At 38.5% G+C, this 27,655-nt stretch overlaps 1 protein-coding gene across 1 annotated transcript; it reads left to right on the top strand.

Moving 5' to 3' along the window:
- The first annotated feature begins 1,737 nt into the window (after positions 1-1,737).
- On the top strand, positions 1,738-26,106 carry LOC143876986 (DNAse I-like superfamily protein). The gene is made up of 10 exons (XM_077378679.1): positions 1,738-1,862; positions 4,012-4,109; positions 4,283-4,323; positions 7,544-7,593; positions 13,872-13,941; positions 17,063-17,184; positions 19,796-19,929; positions 21,631-21,781; positions 22,872-23,019; positions 25,528-26,106. Exons 1-10 carry the CDS (start codon positions 1,801-1,803, stop codon positions 25,834-25,836), a joined length of 1,185 nt encoding a protein of 394 aa, XP_077234794.1. The 5' UTR covers positions 1,738-1,800; the 3' UTR covers positions 25,837-26,106.
- The last annotated feature ends 1,549 nt before the right edge of the window (positions 26,107-27,655 follow it).

The following is a 27,655-nucleotide window of genomic DNA, read 5'->3' on the forward strand; positions in this document are numbered from 1 at the left end:
GACCACTAGGGAACCATATTTTCTACCCCGGAACCACTAGGGAACCACATTTTATACCCCGGAACCACTAGGGAACCACATTTTATACCTCAGAACCACTACGGAACCACATTCTATACTCCGGAACCACTACGGAACCACATTTTATACCACGGAACCACTAGAGAACCACATTTTATACCCCGGAACTACTAGGGAACCATATTTTATATCCCGGAACCATTACGGAACCACATTTTATATGTCGGAAAAACTAGGGAACCACTACGGAACCACTACGGAACCTCGGAACCACTAGGGAACCACATTTCATACCCCGGAACCACTACGGAACCACATTTTATATGCTGGAACCACTAAGGAACCACATTTTATACCTCGGAACCACATTTTATACCTCGGAACCACTAGGGAACCACATTTTATACTCCGAAACCACTAGGGAACCACATTTTCTACCCCGGAACCACTACGGAAGAACATTCTATACTCCGGAACTACTAGGGAACCACATTTTATACCTCATAACCGCTAGGGAACCACATTTTATACCCCAGAACCACTAGGGAACCGGATTTTCTACCCTGGAACCACTACGGAACCACATTTTATACCTCGGAACCACTAAAGAACCACATTTTATACCCCGGAACCACAAGGGAACCACATTTTATACGTCAGAACTACTACGGGACCACATTTTCTACTCCGGAATCACTAGGGAACAACAATTTATACCCCGGAACCATTAGGGAACCACATTTTATACCCCGAAACCACTAGGGAACCATATTTTCTACCCTGTAACCACTACGAAACCACATTTTATACCTCGGAACCACTAAGGAACCACATTTTATACCCCGGAACCATTAGGGAACCACATTTTATACCCCGAAACCACTAGGGAAGCAGATTTTCTACCCTGGAACCACTACGGAACCACATTTTATACCTCGGAACCACTAAGGAACTACATTTTATACCCCGGAACCACTAAGGAATCACATTTTATACGTCGGAACTACTACGGAACCACATTTTCTATTCCGGAATCACTAGGGAACGACAATTTATACCCTGGAACCATTAGGGAACCACATTTTATACCCCGGAACCACCAGGGAACCACATTTTATACCCCGGAACCACTACAGAACCACTTTTTATACCTCGGAACCACTAGGAAACCACATTTTCTACCTAGGAACCACTTCAGAACCACATTTTATACCCCAGAACCACTAAATTCTAACATGTAACCAAACATGATTGTATACATAGAGAGAGATAGAGAGAGGTCAAGATAAACATTGCAACCAAACAAAGAGTCTCATAAATAGGGTGAAAAAACCATAAATAGAGCTTGGAAACATTGGCAATGGACCTTGGAAACGTTGGCAATGGAGTTTTTTTCCAAAATTACAATGGCAATGGCAAGCTTCAAAAACCTTCTATGAAGCCTTGAGGAAGAAGACAGTTGTAGGTAAATGGCAACCTTCAAAACCTTCTCATAGAGTTTTTCACGTTAGAAATGCCTTGAGGAAGAAGATGGTAGGTGAGAAGGTAATAGTGTATAGGGATAGGTGAAATAGTGGAGGGAAAAAAGAGGTAGGAGGGGTATATTTGTCCTAAAAGCCATCTTCTCTCACGTGACAATACCTTTTTTTATAATTTTCAAATCACTACCCTTTATTCACAATTTAGACAAAACTTTGCATTTTTTTAATAATTTTCCGTATTATAAACATTGTTCCCGTTTGGTTTGGTGTTCCTCTCGAAGAGTAAAAGACCAAAGCCATGCTGGCCAGAGGATTCACTCTCCATCTTCCACCTCGCCTCCCCGTTTCCGCCGTATACAAGTACGTTACCTATTTTTCCTTCTTTTCTTTCTATCACCTAACTATAGCTTTTGATACTTGCACACTGTCGAAGTTACTCTATGCAGTATTTCATCTCCTATTCCCCGCTATTTTCAACGCGTGTCTCCATTTCTGCTGCAAAATAAATGCCCAATCTTCTTCCTTTCCTGTAACTTTTGGAATTTGATCTGCAATGGAGGCATGTTATATGGCCTTTGGCGTAGTTGCAGCAATACCTTTTGTTGACTGACAATATGTTTGCTAGTATTTAAATTCATGCCTTCTTGTGCGCTTCTTTCATTCTCTCTTTTTTCCCTTCTCCATCGGTACATGGTTGAGAAGAGAACACGTTACAAATCTGAGATACCTAGAAAGAACTAGAACGAGTAAGAACCGCTTGTACAACACCCTATGCCTCCATTTCTACTACCTCCGGATTATACAAATTAACCCCGGAAAACTATTCTTATGATGCTTAAAATAAGAACTGTAATGGTTGCCTCAGTGTGCCCCCTTTCGGGTAAAGTGGTCAGAAAAAAGAAAAAGAAAAATTGCCCCCATCTAATAGAAACGGATGGATCACAAGGATTGTGAGTTCTGTGAAGACTAAACGCAACGGGATAGTAGGACATTAAATAAGGGAAACCTAGTCAATCCATTAATAATAACTAAGAGGCATTACAGAGTGTGACGTACAAGCAAATTGGTCTTAATACTAACTTTGTTTGGCAAATTAGGAGGAGGGTGCTGTCCATTACTATCACTTTGCATCTCCAAATTTATGTGCCTTTTGAACTTTCGACACGTCTCAATAGTTTTCAATTATTGAAAAAATCCCTGGAAATCTACAACTTCGCTGCATCTGAGATTGATTTACTCTAAGAATTTGCTTAATGCTGTCTCCAATCCATGGTTGTGGATCAAATGTAATGATTCTTGGAATCCACATTTACAAACAGTAGCTTCTTGCTTGTTTTGCTGGCTTAAAAATATAAGCAATTGGTGTTCAAAGGGGGATGAAACATTGAAATAGTATTGCAAAAAAATATACTACTATTTCACGTTTTTTATAATTCTACATGTATATTGTATTTTTTTGAATGGCAAATTTTTTATTAAGAAGTAGAGCGGGAGAACCCGCGACTGCGGAGGTCGATACATATAAGAAAAAGGAAAATAAGACAATCCCTAATCTCCACAAAACTCAGCATCAAGGAGGAAGTTAGTCGAACAATTCAAAGCCTTCCTTGGATACCCCTATCCTGTCAAGCCTATCGTCCTTGCTATTAGCCGATCTCCTGACGTGATGAAAGGATATAGATGAACCTGCTAGGCTGCCACCCTCTCCTGAATCTCGTCCAAGAAAGAGGCGATTCTCCAAGGAGGTCTTGGTATCCCTTCAGCCACCTGATGACATTAAGAGAATCCCCCTCCATCATCACCTTGTCCATAATGTTCCTGTCCAATAATCCGACCCTCTGCAAGACAGCTCTAGCCTCCGCCTTGTTGGAGTCGGTGGTCCCAATGGGACCCGAGAACGCCCATGACACCGATCCATTCTCATCTCTAAGGACACCTACTACTCCAGCTGGCCCCGGCTTCCCCATGCTAGACCCATCAAAATTGATCTTTAGATAACTAGGACCTGGCGGTTCCCATTCCTGGAAAAAAGTGGACCTTTGCTCCGCACAAATCTCCTTCCAACCATTCCATAAGTTATATGCAGATGCAAGCCTAAAGCTAGGGAGGATCCTTATCCATGAATTAGTAAGTACTATCACTTTCAGGAGAATGTACTGAGCACTTTTAACCAGGCCTCTGAAGCTCCTGACATTCCTCTCTTACATAGTACACACAATGTAGCTAATAGTGTCACATTCCAAAGGATCTTCCCCTTCTTGCACCATGGAACAACAGACCAGCTTTCCAATAATTCCACAAGCTTGGCAGGAAGCACCCAAGACAATCCAAATGTGGTCAAGATTTTACTTCAAACTTCCTTGGCTAGTCTACATGTATATCATACTGTTCCAATTAGCACTCTGTTTTACATTATATATTTGAAATATTGGTTCAACTAACTTCACAGATAGAATGAATTATAAAATGATGTTTTTGGATGGATTTTAAGTGTTTGATTCCACAACAGGAATTGCTTTACAAAAATGAGTGGAGAAACCCAGCCATTGTGTCCAAGATTCATTTCAGTGGAGGATGGAGGAAATACAACAAAAACCATTTCTTGTGGTATGTATATTGATTTAGGTTTTCTATAGTTCACTGAGAATTGCTGTTTGACAATCTCACATCATATGAGTGACTAAGATTATGGGGAGTTAACTTGAGGTAACTCTATGTTAACATTTAAATCTTTAGCACTTATAATTCATGACCTGAATTCGTCAAATGTTGTGTTCCAGGCTTCAGATTCCGTGTTGTCTCATATAACATTTTAGCTCAGGTATGTCTTGTCATGTTTGCTTCTCAGTTCAAAAACCATGGAACTGGATATTTTTTTCGTATCTCCAAAAGACGTACATCATGAGTTGTTTGAGCATAAAAATAGTCTTGTGCTTTTTGTTAAGCATTTATTTAATGTTTATTGTCTATAATTTGAAGTGAATTATGGTGTGGACGTTCCTTGTGCATATGATTTTTCTTTCGTGTGCTAAATCTGCATCTAACCATTGGGGAAAAATTTCAAGTTGTGCATGGAACATTGATAGGACAACTAGAACATATTCACTTGTATTTAGCTTCTAATCTCTTAATTAGTGGTTAAAAATAACTCAGTATAGTTTTAGGATAACAGTGCTGATAACTGGTGTACTTATAGCTACAATGATTATGGAATTCAAGATTGATGAAGTGAAACTATAGGTAAATGTCACAAACACCCAAATCGGGTTTTACTAGCTTCCCACTCAGTATCCAGAGTTCATTTTTCATCACTTGACTCTGTCAGCTTATGCACATGGAAATTCAAAACTGTCTTTTTTTTCCTAATGAATGGAAAACATGAAGATATTAGGAAACTGACAATAGAAAATTATAAAAAGTGGCAGAGATTGCTCAATACGTATATATAGACAATCAAGCTACACCCCTTTTCCAGATTAAGAGTCTGCCAGGTCACTATCGTCATATCTCACGGATAGAAGACGACTTTGAACCATATGAAAAATCTAAAATTTTCATTTATAAATGTGGGCTAATCTCAATGGCCCTTGGTTCCTCTTTGTGGCCCATGCAAGAATGATCATAGAAATTCTTTTAGTATATCTAGGGGACTATTGCTTTGTCAGTGATGGTTTGGAATGCATTAAGGAAAAGGATGGTCGTATGGAACCATTACAATGCAAATTGGGCAAACAATTCTAGCAAAGAAAACAGAGTAGTATGTGGGTAAAAACTGACAAATTGCTGCCAACTCTAGTGTGGAAGTATTGCATAGACTTGTTGCAGCTTGGCTATTGAAACTACAGAGATCAAACATGTTCTATGAAACTTGACTAAGCAATGTTCTGTGACGATCAGTGCTCAACGAGGTTGGCAGCCAAGCCACTATCATGTTAACGCAGCACATGGACATTAACTCAAATTTCAATACAGGGAAGGTGAATGCTGAAGATATGTCATTCATCATCAAATGATCTAGTACTTAACCTCCATTCAAAAAAAAAAAGGGAAAAAGAAAGAAAAAAGAAGTTCTAGTACCTAACCTCAGCAGAGCTTGATCGAGATATACTGATGCTTGTAGTTGCACGTAACATCTCTTGATATCAAGTTATCAACACATGCGTGGGTAGTAGAAATTGGTTCACTTATTTATTCTTTAAGAATGGCATTCTTTCATTCATTTTGGGGGCACTATTGTCCGTATTCCTCTTTTGTTTTGGTAACTGTTTAAAGGTATTTCTTCCTCATCATTTGGAACTCAATATAATCTATTGATATCATACTAATTGGTCATATTTCAAGCTGTGTCTTTGTTAAGCTAAACCCCAGTTTATTAAAGACATTAGAGTCTAAAAGACCTGAATGCTCATCTGAAGCAAGTAATTATATTATCTATAATCCTACACTGTGATTTGTGAGTCTACAATCCAAAGGAGTAACAAGCAAATATACTAATTCATTTTTACTTGAGATTTGTTTACTTTCTGACTTTCAATGTACTAATGTTTATGATGATTGGGACTGTTGCTCTAGTTGGCTACCACTAGACAATTGTTGCCAGCATGTCCCTGTGGGATGGATTATCCTAGGCCCTAGATATAAAAAGGGTTTTTGAGGTGTTTTATCCAAAAAATGTGACTTTTATAGGCCTTGATCGCGCTCTCTCCCTTAAGCATAAGTCTGGTCTTACCCATGCAGTCTGGTGGTTGTCCATCATAAATTTTGCTTCTAATAGCAACCATCCACCCTGAACTAACTTCATCCCGTAATTAGATTAATTTTTTTTTTTTGAAATGGTCATCCCTTAATTAGGTTAAAGGCAAAGCCAAATAAGCCCATTTAAGATGACTTATAACAGAGAATAAAAAATTTAAAAAATCTTGAGATGATAACTAGTAGATCGCTTTTTTTTTTTTTTTTTTGAATTTCTGGAGAAATTTTTAAAAAGACCAAAATGTCCTTACAAAATCCTGCAAAAGTCACTAACTGTTCATAAATATTCCTAAGGCTTATGAGAAATGTTTCATTTGGCCCGTTTTGCCCCATCCATGCCGCATCTCTGATTCGGGCTTGGCTTGACGTAAGTTTTGCACTGTATCCGTGATTGATGCTGTTTTTTCACAGGATACATGTTTAAGCAATGAGAAGGGTATGATCATGTATGCATCAGTCCCTCTTTTCTAGTTGAGGCATTAATGATCTAAGGTCTCAAGGCCTTATGTCTTCACCAAAGTAGTTATTGAGGGGGGGGGGGGGGAGCTTTTACTTGACATTGCATGATTTTTTTTTCATCATTAAAAAAAAAAGGAAAAAAAATAATGATTTTCTTCCTGCTGTTTATTCATTGCAACAACTCATGGACTTAATGATTTGACAAATTGTTGATAGTTTTTGTCTAATAATAAAAACATGGGTGCAGTTTTGAATTGGGAGTTATTTGGGTTGTTTCTTGAATAGAAGTTGGAAGATATGTTCCATGAGGAAGAAATTAAAGTTGTACTGTTGAAGTAATATGAAGGAAGCTAGGAGGTAACTGCATATGTCATTGTGGCTTCATCGCTGTTCGAATAGCAGGAACTGATGCAACTTGAGCCACTTGTCATAGATCTTAGATTCTTCTAGAAATTACACATCAATTTTACCAGAAGACTTGCAAAAAACATCAGGCTACTTTTCCTTATCTTATCAGAACTACCATGATTGGTACTACTCATATTGCATGCATTTGTGCTTGTGGCAAGTTGGTATTTTGACAACTGATTTCACCAAGGTTTTATTATGATCTTATGTGTGCATTTATAATGACTTCTTTTCATGTTAATCTGATTTTATGATTTTTGGTATTGCATGATAAATAGTTATTCAATAATTCAAGTTCAATCATAGTATCTTGTGATGTAATACACTTCTCTTTGCCATCTGAGATAGCATCCCTATAAATTCTTCACTTATTTATGATCTTCAAAATTCCAACTTTTGACTAATATCATCCTATTATGCAGGTTTATGTGAAGAGCTCATTATTTCCACATTCTCCGAAACCTTGCCTCAAGTAAATCTTCTAAATACCCCGTGGTGCTTAAAATCTTGATTTATTCTAGTTCATGACATATGAGGGAGACAAGAAATGGGTTTGTGCATATCTATTTATTCTGCTTTGATTCCTCCAATTGATGGGGTCCTGAACCCATTCAAAAAAAAAAAAAAAGAGGACAAAAACAAAAACAAAATTGATGTCCTCCTGAATATAACAATGCTGAGTGAAAAGTTTGATTCATGAGGGTTTTGTAGTCTTGATAAATTTTTTTTTTCCTGAAAGAGCAACAGTTAAGACAATTGTTAAAGTGAATATGCATACTGTTTGATTTGCTCGATGGTGCATCCCAGATTGAAGCCATAAAATGCTAATGGTATCGATATCATAAATAGTTTGACATATAGATATGATTCTGCATGTGCTAAGCGGATCATGAATGATATGTACCTGGTCCTGATGCATACCTTGAGAATCAGGCCGTAAGATTCTCTTATATTTGGTGTTACAGTTGTCATAGAAAATCTCTTTATTTTGGTTGTTATGATTTGTGAACAGAATATGGACCATATCTAAAATTTTGAATATTGTTGACAAATTGGATTAAAATTCCCCGATATGATGGTCAAATGAGCATGGTTTAAAATTTCGGTTTAGGCTAAAATTTTGGAGTTATCCGAAACCAAAATTTCAGGCGAAATTTGGTATTGGCCCACGAAATCCCGGATTTTTGGGACGAAATTTCGATTGAAATTACCGAAATTTCGGTAATTTCGTTTGAAGTTAGTTAACGGAATAATAAATTATTATTTAATTATAAATTTTGACGAAATTTTAGAAAATTTGAATGAAATTTGGTAAATTTCGGTTTTGGTACCATTTCATTTCGGTTTTCACCAAAATCCGAAATTTCGGATTTCGGTCGAAATTTAAAACCATGCAAATGAGTAGATATCTTTTCATTCAGCTTCTTGACCGTATGTTCCTATGTGAAGATGGGTCGAGTTACAGAGTACACATTTTTAAAAGTGTTATATATATATTGTTGGATATAGTGTATTGCCTAAGGGCATAGTTGTCATTTTTTGTACTTATCCTATTTAATATAAATACATAAGTGAGGGGGAGATTTTCCCAACTCACTTTTCTCTTTTCTCTATTCTCTCGCAACATGGTATCAGAGCCCTAGGGTTTCTGATCCCTAGGGAAACCTTTACCCTCCATCTTCTCCATCAACCGTAACCCTAACCCTAACCCTCCCCCTTCTCCCTCTCTCTAACCTAACCTCAACCCTAATTCTTCAACCCCACACCTCCTCCTCTACTCCATTCCCTGCTACAGTGCCGCTATAGCACCTCCCTTCCCCTCTGTATTTTCCATCAGCCAGTGCACAAACAAAAAAAAAACCACCCTATTTCTTGTCTTCCTCTATTCCTCCTCTCTTTTACCCTCTTCGAACAACGAAACCAAGCAACCTTAGTTTCATTCTCTTCTCAATGATCTAAAGTCCTTTGAAACTGTTCTATACCTCTTCGCGGCTCCGACTCTAGTCCTTATATCTTCTTGTTTCCCTATGGCTCATATATCTCGCCCCCATCCTTTGTCCCTGTCTCGAGACCGTGCTCTTTTCTCTGGATCATCGATCTGACTTCCTTTACCTTTATCCTCCTCTATCTTAGCTGTACTTCTTTTGGTTTGCCGGTATCATTGAGAGCTTCTCATATCTCTTATTGTTCTTCTATCTATTGTCATGGATTCCCTTGATGTTACTGATCCTCCTCAGATCAGCCCTTCTCGTGCTGACACCCGCTCCACTACGGCGCCGGCCTCTTTTTCGAGTTATACTCCTTCCTCATATTCTCCGTCTGTGGAGCATTCTTTTTCTCAAATGACCTCGAAGCGTCTTGACGGCTCCAACTACTTGGAGTCTCGCTGTTGAGACCTGCCTCCTCACTCGAGGTAAGGTATCCCCTATTGAGCAGGATCCCCCTTCTCCCTCGGATCCTACCTATGACCGTTGGCGGTAGGATGATGCCCTCATTCACAGCCTTCTGTGGCAGAGTATGACCCCTCAGGTGTATAGACCACTGATGACCTTGCGTACCTCTAAGGCCATCTGGGATCATGCTGCTCTCATTTATTCTGGGGTTGATAACCCCACACGTCTCTCATCCACGTACTCTGAGTGGATACGTCTTCAGCACGGTGATGCCTCTCTCTCCGATCACTACAACCGGTTTATCTCACTCTGTCAGCAGCTCAACACCTATGTGCGCCTGACCACTGATCTGGTTGTTCTTACTCGACAGCGTGACCAGTTCCGTGCTGTTCAGTTTCTCGAGTCTCTGGGGCCAGAGTTTTTACCCTTTCGGCAGCAGCTTTTCGGCTCCGGTTCACTTCCATCTATCAGCGAGATTTATTCACGTGCTCAGCAGTGCTTACCCAGTGCTTCTTCTACTGTTGTTCCTACCGACGGTTCCGCCCTTGCAGCTTATGACAGCGGGTTCCGTTCTGGCTGTGGCGGTAGCTCATCCGGGCGTGGCGGCGGCCGTGTTGATCATGGTGGTGGTGGAGGCAGCAATGGTGGTGGTGGAGGCAGCAATGGTGGTCGCGGCCGTGGTACTGGTGGCCGACCCCGTTCTTACTGTACTCACTGCTGCCGAGAGGGACATTATATAGATTCTTGTTACACACTACACCCAGAGCTTCGTCCATCTCGGTCGGCCCACCTTACTGCTGCAGATCCTATTGATGATTCGCCAGCACCGTCCATTCTTGGCACCGCCTCCACCGCCTCACATAGTGGCACTATGACTATTTCCAGGGCTGATTACGATGAGTTGCCGTGTCTCCGTCTCAGCAGCCACCCACCTACTGCCAGTTATGCTCAACCAGGTAGTTCACCGGCCTCTCTCCTTACTAGCTCAAGTTCCTGGATTATTGATTCAGGGGCCTCGAACCATCTGACTGGTAATGCCTCTTCCCCTAGTTTTTTTTCTCCATTTTCTCTTGCGACTCATTCTGTTACTTTAGCTAATGGGACCTCTACACCCATCACTGGTATTAGTACTTTATCTCCACATTCTGGCTGTACATTATCCTCTGTTCTTTGTGTCCCCAAATCTCCTTTCAATTTAATTTCTGTTAGTCAAATTACTAAGAATCTACACTGCTCTTTCTCATTCTTTCCTTCTCACTTTGTTTTTTAGGATCTCACAACTGGGAGGACGATTGGCTCGGGCTCTGAGGTGGATGACTTCTACCATCTCGACAGTGATTCGTACCTGTGGCATTGTCGTCTCGGTCACCCCCTCTCCAGAAGCTACGCCAGACATCTACTGTTTCATCCACTATTCAGCCTTTTGATTGTGAGTCTTGTCAACTTGGGAAACACCATCGTGTGTCTTTCCCCTCTAGGGTCCTTAGTTGAGTATAACGTCCTTTTGATTTAGTACATTCAGATGTATGGGGTCCCTCGCGGACTTTGTCTCAGTTTGGCTATAGATATTTTATCATATTTGTGGATGATTTCTCTCATGTTACTTGGCTGTTTTTATTAAAAGATCGTTCTCATATTTTTAATGCATTTCGTACTTTTTATGCTGAGATTACTACACAATATCAGTGCACCCTTAAATGTTTGCGCACTGATAATGCACGTGAGTATCTTTCTAATGAGTTTAGCACATTTCTCTCGTCCCGCGGTATCATTCATCAATCATCATGTGCACACATCCCAGCAAAATGGTGTTGCTGAGTGGAAACTCCGTTACTTATTTGACATCACGTGCTCCTTCTTCTTTCAGATGCATGTCCCTAAGTCTTATTGGAGCGATGCCGTTCTCACCGCTTGCTTCCTCACAAATCGCCTTCCATCTTCTGTACTTGATGGCTCCTTCCCGTACTCGATACTTCATCCTACGAGTGATCCCTTTCCTCTCACCCCCCGGGTCTTTGGTTGTGTCTGTTTTGTACACAACTTATCTCCTCGTCTGGATAAGTTGGACCCTCGGGCTGAGCACTATGTCTTTCTGGGCTACTCCTGTATCCAAAAGGCTATAGATGCTACAGCCCTCGGCTTAGACGCTTATTTATCTCGGCCGATGTCACCTTCTTTGAGTCCACCCCTTTCTTTCAGCCTCCTACTTTCCGGGATGGCCTCTCTGATTCTCCAGTTCCTCTTCCCCTCCCTGTCTTCCCTGATCTGGTCCCTTCTACTCCACCTAGTCTTCCTTCTCCTACTCTTCCACCTTCTATTCCTCCTCCTCCTCTTCCAGTCACACGAATCTATCAGCGTCGCTAGAGAGATGTTGCTACTGCCCTGCCGCCTGGGTTGCCGTCCTCGTAGCCGGAGATCCCGATCTCTTCTTCTCAGGTACCTCTTTTACCGATATGTTAGTTGATTCTCCAATTGCATCTCGTACCTGCTCTCATACAACTGCTCATCCTATTTCTTCAGTGGTTTCCTATGACCATCTGACTCCTCTGTTTTGTAGCTTTGTCTCTTCCTTGTCTTCTGTCTCTTTACCGAGGTCTGTTTCTGATGCTCTTGCTTATCCGGGCTGGCGCGCTGCTATGGAGTTTGAGATGGCTGCCCTTCGTTCTAATCACACCTGAGATTTAGTTCTTCTTCCTTTTAGGGCACATACCGTTGGCAGTAGATGGGTGTTCACCATCAAACATTTACCCGACGGTACTGTTGAGAGGCTAAATGCTCGCCTTGTCGCCAAAGGTTACACCCAGACCTTCGGCGTTGATTACATAGAGACCTTCTCCCCAGTTTCCAAGATTCCCTCTATTCGTGTCTTCATTTCCCTTGCTGTCAACCAAGGCTAGCCCCTCTATCAGCTTGATGCCAAGAATGCCTTCCTTCATGGTGGCTTGCTTGAGGAGGTTTACATGGAGCAACCTCCAGGGTATTCTGCTCAGGGGGAGATGCCATCTTCAGTTTGCAGGTTACGCAAGTCCTTGTATGGGCTCAAGCAGTCTCCTAGAGCATGGTTTGGGTGCTTTAGTGATGCTGTCATGCGACAATGTGTAGTTGATCATTCTGTCTTTAGTTGTCACTCTGATACAAGACATGTTCTCCTTATAGTCTATGTGAATGATATTATTATTACAGGCAGTGATACGGTTGGTATACAGAAATTGAAAACCTTCTTACAGGCGAAATTCTCCACAAAAGACCTTGGTCGCCTACGGTATTTTCTAGGGATTGAGGTAGCTTATTCTGGCAGCAATCTATCTCTTTCTCAGTGGAAATATGTGCTTGATTTGTTAGAAGAGACTGGATTTGTGGGGGCAAAGCCTGCTGGTGTTCCTATGGATCCAAACACCAAGCTGATTGCAAAAGAGCGACTTGATGGATGATCCTAGCAGGTACCGTCGTCCGATTGGGAAACTTATTTATCTCACTGGTACTCACCCAGATATCTCTTTTGCAGTTGGGGTAGCTAGCCAGTTTATGAGTGCCCCTCGTACTTCTCACTGGGCAGCGGTAGTTCAGATTCTTCGCTAGTGCACCAGGGAAAGTTTTGCTATTCAAGAAAAATGGGCATGTCAGAGTGGAAGGATTTAGTGATGCAGATTGGGCAGGATCTCCAGCAGATAGGAGATCAACCACGGGTTATTGCACCTTTGTTGGCGGCAATTTGGTATCGTGAAAAAGTAAGAAACAAGAGATAGTTTCAAAGTCTAGCGCCGAGGCAGAATACCGAGCTATGTCTCATACTAGTGGGGAGCTTCTTTGGTTACGGTCTCTCATGTCAGAGATTGGTTTCTCTGCTACTTCTCCAGCTCAGCTCTACTGTGTAATAAAGCTGCGATTCACATAGCCGCCAATCCCGTATTTTATGAGAGAACCAAACATATAGAGGTTGATTGCCATTTTATTCGCCAGAGAATCTAGAGGGGCGAAATACATTTTTCCTTCACTCGATCTGTGTACCAGTTAGCAGATATTTTTACCAAGTCATGACCTAAGTCAAAGTTAAATGATATTTGTAACAAGCTGGGAATGTATAATATCTACATTCCAGCTTGAGGGGGAGTGTTGGATATAGTGTATTGCGTAAGGGCATAGTTGTCATTTTTTGTACTTATCCTATTTAACATAAATACATAAGTGAGGGGGAGATTTTCCTATATATATATATATATATATATATATATATATATATATATATGCCTATTTTTGTCCAAAGCTTCTAATGGAAGTTGACATTTCTCTATGCCTTTTTTTGTATCATCTCTCTGCCACATTTCAGTAACCACTGGAATTTTATGTGGTGTGGCAGGTGGAAGGCTCGTTCTCAAGCAATCTTGACAGTTCTTAAAAGCCTTGAGGCAGATTTCTTCTGCCTTCAGGTTTGTAATGCTTTCTATTTGTTGTAGAATTAATGTTTTTTCTTCGTTGTCTTGATACATGATGAAACTGATCAGCCTTTTAAATTTTAAACTGGAAACCAAATGAGGTCCATGGTTTGCGGCTGAATTGTTACTTCTGAAAATTTGCGAGTAACTTAAAAGTAGGAGAAATTCAAGGAAAAAGTTTTGCTGCGATATTAGCAAATTTTAATAGATTATGTAAATATATAATTCAGAGAAACCACTACTGTTTTGAGGCCATGATTTTGATAAAACCTTTGTCTATAAATGTTCTTATTGTTATTCGGGTATCAAATTCGATGCCAAAAAAGTTCTAATTCATGCTTTTTTTGACAAACAGAATTCTTTCAATAAATCAACCAATAATAGAATGCACAGCAATATGCCATTGCTGTTCTGTGTCTGCTGACATAATCGCTATGTTAGTTAGCAAACTATTGTTTCCATTTGAGAAATCAGCTCATTGGTTTTAAATTATATACTGTCATATGTGTGGGCCCAAGGGAGTCTTTCTCATCAGATTTTGCCCTCCTTTTTTCGGTCAGAATGTACCCCTCTCTCTCTCTCTCTCTCTCTCTCTAGTTCCTTTAAAACCTATCATGACTTACAGTTTGTGAACATGAAATGCTGTTGAGTTATACAACATATTTATTTGACATTTTTATTCAAATTGCTATTAGTTTAGACTGGGGACACATAGTTCCAACGTCATGTCTTAAGGATTAGATGCATAATGAAAACCTGATTTCCCCGTGTGACCTCCACAGATCTGGTATTAGGTCCCTTGTTTTGTAATACAACATGGTTCGTTTTTGTCATTTCATAAGGTTTTAAACTGATTTACACTTCCATAACTCTCTAAATTTGATACGTGCCACTGAATCGAGAAAATCCACATTCAGGTTTAAATGATCCTGGCAAAGAATGATGCAGGGCAGGAACCTACAATTTGTTTATATTTGGAGTTCATATGTTAAAATAGTTGCACTATGTTTTTGCCTATGTAGTCATAAACTTATATTTCTTATCAGAAAACATTAATATTCTTGAATCCATTTAAAAAAAAAAACATTAATATTCTTTAAATTTCTCAATAATTTCTCTCATTTTTAATTGTTTTAATACGAATGCCAAACCAACCTAACTCCCGGCTACTTAATGCTAGCAAATTAATTTTTAACTTCTTATTTGCAGTCATCCTTTCTTGTCATAATGACATTTCATTCCACGGTTGTCAATCTGGCCTAATTATTCTGTCAAGAGTTGTGTCACACCTTGACTAAGCAGGCTGCATTTTTTCGAGTTTGTTAGAATGTGGGTGAGCTTCATCTATTATTTAGTCAGGAGTGAACCATACTTTGTTATGAATTGCACTCTGTTTCTGTGAAAACCCAGATCTCTACTTGTGAAAAATCAAAACTTTGTCTAAAATATACTAAAACTGAAAATGGTTGGGTTGATTGCCTCATGTACTCGCTGAGTTCGATGGTTGGTAGAGTATCTACATTAAGGGGTTAGTAAAATACTCCAGTGCATTTTTAAAACCGTGCATAACTCATGATTTTACAAAGTAATAACGGTACCATGAATAAGGGGTTGGTAAAATTTACAGCGCATCTTTAAAACAGGGCATAACTCCTTAGGATTTCACCAAGTAATACTGCACATCTCCTTTGGATTTTACCAAGTAATACCGCTTTTCCTTTGCTGATGTATCATGAAAAAGTTCCTGAGAATTGTATTATAGGACCTGGGCTGCGAGATGGTGGAAAGTTAAAACTGCCTTGCGATTTCACCACATTTTATTAATTTTAAAATTTTTATCTCAGTGTTTGTTTTCTTCGGTGCTCCTCTCTCCCATAGTTCAAATCAGTAATATTAAAATCACTATAGTTGGTGCTTTTGATTTGTGCTTCCTCGAATAAGTCAGATCCTGCTAGACACACAACTAAGTCGTGTTATTTCAAAGAGAGGTGATATGATGAACCACATGGCTTAGGGATATCCTAACCAGCATCCCTCTCGTACTATTGTACGGAAGCACATGAATAACTGTATGACTGTTTATCAGTTTTATTTTCATCGGGAAATGATGAATATACCTTAATTTTTGGTACACATGGCAACATTAGGGCGAAGATCAGCGGCAATCCTAAACCAAGGGGTTCTTGGTATCACAATTATATTTTTGATTCAGGTGTAAAAGCACTATAATTTCTTGCTTATGCAGATGCTGCTCCCTATTTCTACTGCTTCAAGCAAGGCGCTACTGTCTGGTGATCTAAGTTAGAACTGTTGGGGCTAATAACTGGGTGCATAACATTGTATCTTTTGGAGTTGTAAAATTGTTATCTGCAGTTACTCATGTCTGGGAGAATCTTGGATGTGGATGATGATTGCTAGTTCATTGCATAATTTTCCTATGTTGTTGGGTGTGCTTATACTCAACTCAACTCAACAAAGCCTTTGTCCCAAACTAGTTGGGGTCAGCTAAATGAATCCTTTAGAAAAATTTCATGAAGAAGGAATCTACCTGGATCTAATCCTGGCTCTAGTTGGGTTCTTCTACGTGGTTCCTATGTTGTTGGGTGTGTTTATACTCAACTCAACTCAACAAAGCCTTTGTCCCAAACTAGTTGGGGTCGGCTAAATGAATCCTTTAGAAAAATTTCATGAAGAAGGAATCTACCTGGATCTAATCCTGGCTCTAGTTGGGTTCTTCTACGTGGATCTTTTCTTCCATTCTATCCTATCCGAAGTCATGATCTCTGTTATGTTCCTAGCTATCAAGTCTTTCCTCACTGTTTCCTAACTGGGTGCATAACATTGTATCTTTTGGAGTTATAAAATTGTTATCTGCAGTTACTCATGTCTGGAAGAATCTTGGATGTGGATGATGATTGCTAGTCCATTGCATAATTTTCCTGTGTTGGGTGTGCTTATACTGTCATTTAATTAATACCATTTGTATGGTGATCAGTCAAGCATTTTCATCTTTCCTTCCTTTTTTGCAGTCTGAATTTCTTTCTACTCCATCCTCTCATGATGGCTTTAGTCCTTCTCATTCTTTGGGTTGAGAAGATATCGTTCATTATTTCAGGAATTAGATGAATATGATGACTTTTATAAAGGAAACATGGAGCATCATGGGTATTCAAGTATTTACATTCAGAGAAGTGGACAGAAGCGTGATGGATGTGGTATCTTTTACAAACACAACAGGTCTGTGGAACCTCTTTCTTCTCAGTTGAATTAGAGAATAGTGAATTTGTCCTTGTAAAACTATGCAGTTCTACTTGTATTGGTTGCGGGCGGGTAGTCCTAAATAACTAAAGATTCAGAACATAATTTCGAAGCACATATTGTTCAAATCAATATTATGAATATAAAATGTATAATATACATGAACTTAACATTCAAAAAAATAATATACATGAACTTATAATATGATATACACATATGTATGTGTTGTTTTATTGTATTTTTTTCTTTTTAAAAGAAAATGTTGCTTATTGTATTATCATCTAGTGGCTTTAGTCTGACAGCTTTTTTTTTAAATAAAAAAAGGCCGCTTTAGTCTGACAGTTTGATGTGTTTACTATCTCCGGCTACGAGAGTTGGACTGTTTGAGTATTGGACCTATGGATAACTTGTTACTAATAAATCATATAATATATGTATGTATGCACACACAGACATACACATCTGTGTGTGTTGATATAGACATATGACTTCTTTATGACCACCCACAATGGATAATTGGACATCTTTTATTACAAAAGAAAAGATCTAAAGATACAAAATAATAAAACTAGGGGTAAATAAGTAACAACAAAAATAAATCCACATTTTCAAACTTACAACGACATACATTGGGCCTATACAGTATTTTTTGAGGGAATAATACCTCATTTTGGCATAAAAGAAAAGAAGCAAAAAGAAATGAATGTTACAAAAACAAAAGGAAGCGAAAATATAACAATAAGCCAAAAAAGGAAAGAAAAAAAAAAACAAAAAGGAAACAAGCTAAGAAAAAAGTGGCAATTAAACCAAAAAAAAGTTGTGTGTAACGGATTTGATTGAAGTGCTTCACTTGAGAGGCCCCTCTCTCAACTAGCCTCTGAAAATCCTAGCCATAAGCATATGGCGCTCATTATACTTTTACTCCTCTGTCCGCTTTAAAGTCAATGCTTCTAAGTCGTAAGTCACTACTCCCTAGTCCGATATGTTCAAAACCTGACACTGCCGTCATGTATTTGGAGGAAAGATGCATTATAATGCATAACAAATAATATAACAAAAAGTAAAAAATAAACAAAAAGTAGGAAAAGAACTTAAAAGAAAACACAAAATGAGCCTAAACCCGTGGACTTGACGAAATACATGTGTGTGGTTAGAAGGAAAATGCATGACACTAAACAAAAAATAAGAAAAATTCAAAAGCCATTGTACAAATAGGCCTAAACCCATAACTAACTAAAAAAATCTATGCAAATACAAATTTATGAATGATGAAATATATGATAAATTCATAAATAAATAATAAAATGTGTGTTAATTATAATGGTGTGAACACATAAATACGATTAACAAAGTACGTAAGATTTGCTACTGTTTTTTGCTCTGCTTAAGTGAAAACCTTCTGTTAATTTACAGTAAGCTATGATGCAATTTTAAGGAATGTTTCAAACTTCTCTCACACTTTTTGTCTCTTATTATTTTTCAGAACTTTCTGGAGCTCATGTTTTCTTGAAAATATCATTTTCCTAATTTTCCATTTAAAATAAGGCAACTCAGAAAATCAACTTTGTAACTTGTCTAGTTTACTAGGTTCATACCATGGAGTGATTGAGACCCAAGCTGAGTGTTAGATCTCTGGTTTCTATTAGAGGGTTTATATGTCATTTGGTTTCCCATGCGTAATTATGCTTTTACTGCACCACTCTGCATTTGTCATTGCTGTCCCTGCTACTTCGTTGCTTGGATTGGTTTTATCATGGTTACCAATTTCTCACCTACTCATTAATGGTGTCCTGTATCTCCTCCTCAGTAGCTAATGTTTTAGGCATTTTGTTTCTTTCCAGATTCATCCTGTAGTTGTAGTCACCTCATGAATAAAGTCGGCAAAGCACTTACACTAGAAATAGATGTCTGTCTTGATCTTGCTAATCATATTCTTTCAAAGGAGGCAAATGGAAGGGGTTAGTTTAGGTGGTGCAAGCAGTATAGCAAAACCCCGGGACCCTAGGATCCTCTAAATTCAGTCATAGAATAAATATTTGCACTTTCTCACGTGCCATAAGATATAAATACTATAAAAGATTGGCATCAACTTACACAATAAGGTGAGCTTTTGTGATATTTTTCTTTTCTAATCAAGCCAAATGGATGACCAGCTGATTTGTGTTGGAACTATCAAACCAATATGAAATAAGTTGGAATATACTCGAAGCATTGTATATTGAACTTATTAATTTTTTTTTTTTGAAAGATTAAACTTATTAAAAATTATCGGTATGAAGATAATATGGGTGAGGCCTTTTTTAAGGAAAAATGTTGTTAAATCTATGAAATGACATCTTAATTCTGTTTGTTGCAAATCTTTGAAAATTAAAGTGGAATGATCCAATACGATGCATCCAAAACTGCATTTGATAACTGAAATAACCATGACACCCTAGTTATTGTGATAATTTCAAATTATCACCAGCAATTAATGGATAGTGTCAGCAATTCAATTCATCTGTATACCATCACAATAATTTCACAAATGCTGATAATTATTATTGAGATATCGATTTCTATTTAACCCATTTGTTTCCATCGTATTCAGTGCAGAATTGATGTTGAAGGATGAAATAGATTACAATGATCTTGTCCAGACCGTGGAAGCTGGAACAACATTAAGAGAGAATGAAACTAATGATGCACTGGACATGAAAAACGGAGTGTCCACACCTATAGAAGGTAATGTTTGTAACCTTTTCAGTTGTACTTCCCACAATCTACATGCATGCTAACGTATTTCACTCTGTATATTTTACTTTCTTTAAATTTCTTTTCATTCATTGTGTTACATACTCCTTTTTCAATTCAGTGTGACATCATTGCCCAGTTATTTGTGATGAAAATGATCAACTTTCCGATATCTCTGATTTTAGAAGTACAAGGTACTTTTGAGAATCTTGTTGACTTGACTCATGACCTTACTCATATGATGCCTTACCACCCCTAAACCATTAGTTTGTAATTTTTAATTATTGATTAATGTTACAAAATACATGCTATCTGATACAAGAAATTAAGAATCTAGTAAAACAGTTATTATTTATACGATTGTAATTTCGTTATAATAAATTATTTAAAAAAATAAAAAGTACATTAGATTATTTTATGTGTATGCTTTGTTTATAAGGTTCTCTTGCACTATATGGCTAGTAGCTGCACCGTCTTTACGTGCCCTGTAGGTTCTTAATGGTGCCATGTGACTGAAAATTGAACAACCTGAATTTGAGGAGAAATTTCAGGGTGATTCAGCTATTAACTTCTTTAGACAAAAGATTCAACAAAATATATAGAATAAAACACCAAAATTTTCCTATAGTTAGTGGCTACCTTACCAAAACATACAAAAGAAAAAATGTGGATGCTATTGCTCTTAAAAGGCGACCTTCTTAACAACTAGGTAGCCAACTTTTTTTTTTTATGATGAAGGGTGTCCCCACCCCCTTCGGGGGTAGGACTATTCCCTACGGATGCGCGCTGGCACCCGTAGACTATGCGCATCGGGAAAGCCCGGGTGGGATTCGAACACTTGTCTCCGGGGAGCAAACCCGTGACCTTAGCCAACTTTGCTGACACAATAGATGCGAAATACAAGATATGCCTGATGTTTGGACAAATGTAATTGCTGGATCAAGCATGTATTGGTTAGCTACACAGGTGCCTTGTCGAGGGGAATGTAGTCATGCACCTTGGTTGGCACATTCTGACACACACCAGCACGATTGGTGCGGGTGACGGGACGAGCCTGACAACTCGACATGCAATATGCATTCAACGGCCTGCACCAACCAGGCTGGCACATGTCTGGTATACCATCCAGGGCGTATGGTTGTATCCACTGTTTATAAACTTCTCGCATCAATCGTTGACTCCTTTTACATTGTCCGAGTTGAACTTTTGCCTCACCAAGTCAATCAAAACTCCTTTGACTCACCCAAGTTTGAAAAATTGACTGTGTCAATCATGACTCACCCGAGTCTACTCTCTTTTACCGCAGCCAAGTTCTCACCCGAGTTTGAGTTTTGAAACACCGATTGTAGCAGTCATCTTTTCTTAGTGCCCCTTATGTTTCATTTATCTATGAAAACGTTATGGTTGACTTAGTAAAATGTTTGGAGTTTTCAATTACCAGATGCCGTTGTTGTTGTTGTTGTTATTTTTTCATCCAGCAATGGTACCTTAGCTGGTTAAAATTCTGAAGTAGTCTACTAGCTATTTCGTTTGGTAGAAGTAATTTATAAATTTATTAGTACGTATCTTACATTAGACATGAGCCAGAAAAAAGTTGATGCTTATTCGTGTTAGCCTTGCTTTGCTGACTATTTCCATATGACTGGTGTCGTGGAAGACTGATCACACAATTATGTAATGAACAATTGTCAGGTTTACGACAAAAGAATAGTCCAGACGACCGTGGAAATCCTAATGATCCTCTTGTAAGATTGAAACGTGACTGTGTGGGTATTATGGCAGCATTTAAGCTTAAAGATCCTTCTGATCATCTGGTTATCATGGTGAATACACACATTTATTGGTAGGTTTGATATACACCACCATATCTTCATATTAGTTGCTCATTCTTCAAGGTCAAAGGTCAATCATGCATTTTTTGGATATTTGTTAATACATAGGAGTTCTATTATGAACAGGGTTACCATTAAACAATCCTCCCCCTACTTTCCATAGTTTGGATTATTTAATCCAAATCAAGCGGATCATTTGCGATCCGTAACACCAAAAATGCTGTTCCCAAACGAAGTATACATCTCTCTCCTACTCTCTCTAAACTTATGAGTTACAACTTATGTTGCAACTAATAAGTCTTCTCCCTTCCTCTTTCTCTTCATATCTAGTATTTAGTATTTACTGCTCGAAAGAAGAAACAAAGAGGCGAGTTTTCATCTTCTCAGTCTCTCTCTCTCTCTCTCATGATTCAATTTCATCTGCTCTCTCTTAGCTATCTTGGGAACAAAGGGTTTCCCTCGAATTACGGGCCATGGCTAGAAAAAAGAAGAGATCATGAATATCTCCCTCATCACAACAAGACTACTTGTATTGAAGGAAGAAGATAAGAAGAAGAAATTGTATAATCAATTTTTTCCCTATATAGGGATTTTTACTGAGGTTTTTCAGGTTTATGATTTTAACTTTAGATAATTTATCCCCATTTCCTGATTATAGGGTTCCCTTTTTCTGCCCATTTTCAATTTTAATCATGTTTTTTCCGTCTTTCGAAATTCAAGATCCTAAACTACGGTATCTGTGATTTCGGCCGGGCCGCGCTGGACCAAGTCGACTAGGATTTACTTTGGCCACATTTTTGGCCCTCATCCCCATTTTAAAACCCTGTTGGGATTGTCAAATCTCTGCACATCTTGAGTGATGGCCCATGCAAGTGGTGGCCGACCAGATCAATAGTCCTGATCACCATGCATGTGCACCACATGTATGATGGGAACAAGTAGTTACATTTCACTATGACTTATGTCATAATAGTATTCTCCTCATGTATAAACATTTTTATTGTGTCATTCATATTCATTTTCAGGTTTTCCAATATTATATCGTTCTGGTTATCTTTTTTATTGGAGCTTAATTTGAGTATTTGCAAGTTATATATGCAGGGATCCAGAATGGGCTGATGTCAAGCTTGCACAAGTTAAATATCTTCTGATGCGCCTAGCTCAGTTCAAGGGAATTGTTTCAGAAAAATTCAGCTGTACACCTTCAGTGATTGTTGCTGGTGACTTCAATTCAACCCCTGGAGATAAGGTCTGTTTGCCTGCATTATGTTTTGTTCAATTTTGTCTCATTGTTGCGTACTTGTTTCATAAAAAATAAATTGCTTACCAGTTATACAGAGTTTTTAGATGATTTCAGGTTGGTTCCATGTCCTAAATCCTTTTCAGGGAAATGACAACTATATGTGTATGGCCCTTGGTAGGAATCACCTCTCTTTCTTCTGTTGATGCCACATCCACATGAGCAAAAATTTTCAGACCTTGATAAGTAGTAGGAGGCATTCCTCAAGTTTCTATAACTCAAGTAAACCTCCTGAACTTGGGATGATTCGTGTTTGGAATCACACATTGTTCTAAGCATCATCCTTGTGTCGACTAGTCCCTGCCAAGTCAAAGGGTTGTTTTCTATGAGCAGTGTACAGGAAAGGGTCACGAGATTTAGGGTAAGGAAATTATACAGAGGATATAATGCACAAACTTGAAGGGCAGGAGGCAGTCATTGGGCATTGCCAACTCTATCAATCTTTTTGTTGAAGTTCACATTGACGACGGACGTTTGTGGACTTCACAAATTATAACAATGAGCATCTGGATATTGGATGGATCGGATATCCGCCCATGAAGAGATTAGAGACCTTGTTCGAGATATCCGCCCATCATTAACGCATAGGAGACGAACAACGAATTCAACGGCGGACGTTTTAGCAAACGCGGGTGCAATCCGATCAGACACGGAAATATCTTTTAACGATATCACAGGGATTACATAAGATTATAGTCTTGCTTTTTGTGTACAGTCACAGGGACAGCTTGTCCCGTGTGTCAATTTGTAAATTTTTTACAGATGAAATGAAACAGTTACCTTCTCAAAAAAAAAACAATGAGCATCTGGATATTGGATGGATTGGATCCTCAACAAATATGAGTGGGCTTAGTAACATGGTAGCTCTATGAAGTCAAAATTGAAAGCACTGTGGTTTTAACAAGGACAGTGGCCGCATGATTATTGTAGGTAAAGCCTAATGCTAGAAATCAAGGACTGGCCCTTTAGGTGTGGTCACAAGCAAGTCTAGGCAGCGCGTTATGGTGTTATTGGCACGCATGGATATGACATTCAAGTACCATATATTTGTCCTTCTATGTCAATCTTTATACAGGATTCTCCAAACACTACTTAATTCTCTATCCTAGTATTACATCTAAATTTTGGTGGAGGGCATCTTATCCAATTATAAGTGATGAGTTGTAAAGAGGGAACACTATCGTACTTTAGATACTTGTTTCCCCTTCTCTGACATTTCTCAAGACTTAAGGCCTTTTACAAACTCATTGCAGCATATCAGATTAACTGGTTACCTAGTTTTCTGTTATTGGCAGTATCTCCCATTCTAGCATTTTATGGTTATGGAGTCCACTTGTCTCTGCTTTTGCGTCTTTGCCTCTATGGACGTGCATGTTCCTCACTGTTGCTTCATACAATGAGATGAATTCAATAAATTCTCTTGTTAGAGTGTTGGATGTGTCATTATTTGTTATGTTGTAATATGGTCCATCTTGTCCTATAAGACACCCATTTCTCGGCATATCACCCTTAGTATGACATCCCTTTCTTAGTCTAGTATCTCAGATTGTAGTCCTATTGTTCCTCATGTGGTATAGATATATGGCATTATTAAGGGTATCTCCTTTGTTCATCAGTTTAAATGACCCCATTAATCAGCCTTCGACATCATCTTTCATAGCTGATAATGGACCATTGCTTCCTCTGTTACTCCATCCTCCTGCATGTTCCTTTGGGTGAATGTGTTGTATGACACTTTTGCTAATCATGTAGTCTCGTTTGTTCATACATTTTAAGTATCTCATTTCTACAATTAGTTGGATTAAATATCAACAGCAATGGATGAAAGAAGATCTGAATGCAGTAAATAGCCTCTTTGGAGGCCATAAATTATATCATCTGTAAAACTATTATAACCATTATTTGCAAATAATCCTATCTAACTTCAAGACCATTTGCATGTAAGATAATATGCAAATAATTTGTAGAGGTATCCAAAGAGGCCCTTACTCAGGAAGTGACTGGGTTCACCAAGCATTTGCCAAACAGTGGCCTTTTCCTTGGGTGTGTATATTATGGTGTCTTGCTGGTATATAGGGGAAGTCTGTTGCTAACGTCACCCAAGTCCCAAGTTCTTTTTGAACTTGCATCGATTGCTACTCTCTGTTTCGAATTTCTGAAAAGACCACGAGGAACTTCGTAATTATAAAGTAGCAGAAGACTTTCTCCAGTTATCTTGAATTGATCGAAGTCTTCCTACAAGTTCAGCCCGAAGGTATAATTATTTACAATGAATGGAATGTACTGTCATTTTTGTGGATTACTTGTTGATTTGATAAACAAAGGTTTTTTTGGTCTGTGGTCTGGGTTTTTTATAATTACCGTGCCTCTTAATTGCTTTTCTCTGAATTGATGTTTTGCTTCCTAAAAGATTTTGATGCCTTTTAATTCAGAGTTAAAATACCTTTGTTCTTTCAGGTCTACGAGTATCTTGTATCAGCAAACTCTTCCATCACACCGCCTGCAGAATGTTCTGAAGAACTTCGGGTTCCTTTGTCCAGTCTCTATGCAATTATTGGAGGAGAGCCACAATTCACCAACTGCACTCCTGGTTTCACCGGAACTCTTGACTACATATTCTTTTCAGCTTCGGGCCAACTGAAGCCAGTCAGTCTTCTTGAACTTCCAGGACCATTGTCTCCTGATGTTGTTGGTGGATTGCCGAACCACCACCACCCGAGCGATCATTTGCCCATCGGCGCCGACTTTGAACTTACTGGGACTTGAGTGCATAAACGTTGGTCTTTAATTTCATTTGGAGTTGAGATGATCTTGGTGAAATAGATGGTTGAATTCAAAAAGAGGAGTAGTAATTCAAGAAGCTAGGCAGGTAAACATATAATCATGAAAGAAAGCCTTAGGAGCAGTTGATCAATTCCACCAGATTCATTCATGAGGATTCTTTTTCTGTTTCAATGTAAGCGTAGTAAGAAATCATGTAAAATGAAATGAAGTTTTGGGACTCATATTAGATTTAGTGAAATGAAGTTGCCTAAACACTAGCATAAACAAAATATACATTGCTTATCAATTTAAAGTACAGTGACCAGTCAATTTCATGGGACGCTTGAATTCATCTCCTCGTTACCAATTGCGACCAATCATGGGGCATCTTTGAGTTGTCTCACCACATCCCAACAATGAGTTGGTCAATTCATCAAACTCAAATTACAAAATGATTAAAATTATTCTTAATATCTATTATTTAATATCAAAATTGAATAGCAAATAGATAGAAACAGAAAATAAACTCAAAGATGACTGAGCAAGCTGGGGTTTGTCAAAGCTGCTTGCAATCACCTTCTTGCTCCTATGGATTATGACATCTTTTTAGCTTGTTGAGATTATAATTAGTCACATGTCAATCACCTGCTTGCAAAAATTTGATTGTGGATTTATATGCAACATGTTATATCATAGTAAATTTAAATTTACCGCTATATAACAGTGATATTAGGCAATAAATAGGCTGTTGATATTAATAAAGTAATAAATAATTTACCACTCTTAAGTTATGACATACCAAAAAATAATAAATACAAATAAACTTTGCTTAATTTAGATCCCAATAACTAGTATTCTTCTCTTTCCGGGTTCCTTTTGTCTTTGTTGGGATTTGGGAGCTAAATAATTTGGCTATCTTTCCCCTGCTTTCTGTATTCTTTTCTTCTTAAATTTTTCTTGTTGAATTCTTACTATTGGCTGTATTTTTTCGACTCTGTTCGCATTCCACCAATAAAAAAGCTAGGATTACGTCTATGTGAGCCCACTGATATTTACATTCTCCTGTTTTGGTGCCGGAAACAAATCCTATCTCGTTGATGGTAGTATTTTTATTTTTGGCATCTCAACAAAATTTTAAGAGGTAATTAAGAAAGTGAAAAAGGTAAAGAGAAGTAAAAGTATTGAAAGAAACGAGTGGGGGTGCCATTTCCACACCGAACGAAAAGAATCTTGCAGTCTTTCTTTTGTTTTGTAACATAGGCAATTTTTACTTAAAATTGCCAAACCTCTAAGTATTTCGAACCATGACAACTCAGAATTTGCTAGAGAAATAGAAAATAGAGTTTCCCTCATCTAAAGACAAGTGGTTCGAACCATGGCAAAACCAAGCCCCTATTATTGTCCACGGATGGCTCATCTGAAAATTTATCATAACTTGGATACTGAGAATTTCACTTGGAAACTTAAGGCTCCCTCAGCTTGGGAAGATCTTTTGATTTGTCAGGATCATTCTTTGGCACTATCCCAGTTCTCGTTGTGGTATTGATTCTTCCATAGAGGCTGAAAGAACCCACTAACCGGCCAATCGGGCTCCTTCGGAGAAGCGTGAACACTGTCTTAAGACAGCGAAATTCCTCGACTTGTATAAACGAGGCAACTGAACGCCTCTCCTCTTCTCTATCCCATGGCCAACCAACGAGTCAGGGCCACTGGATTCGGGGCAAACACCTCAAATAATGCAATCAAAATCTCTCAGCCATATCGCCAAAATTTACGCTGTCATCTCATCCACGAAGATATTGGCAAGGCTAATGGCACTAGC

Source organism: Tasmannia lanceolata, unplaced genomic scaffold, assembly GCF_043159265.1.
Source record: "Tasmannia lanceolata isolate RefF3 unplaced genomic scaffold, GAP_Taslan_0.1 ptg000005l, whole genome shotgun sequence".
NCBI lineage: Eukaryota > Viridiplantae > Streptophyta > Magnoliopsida > Canellales > Winteraceae > Tasmannia > Tasmannia lanceolata.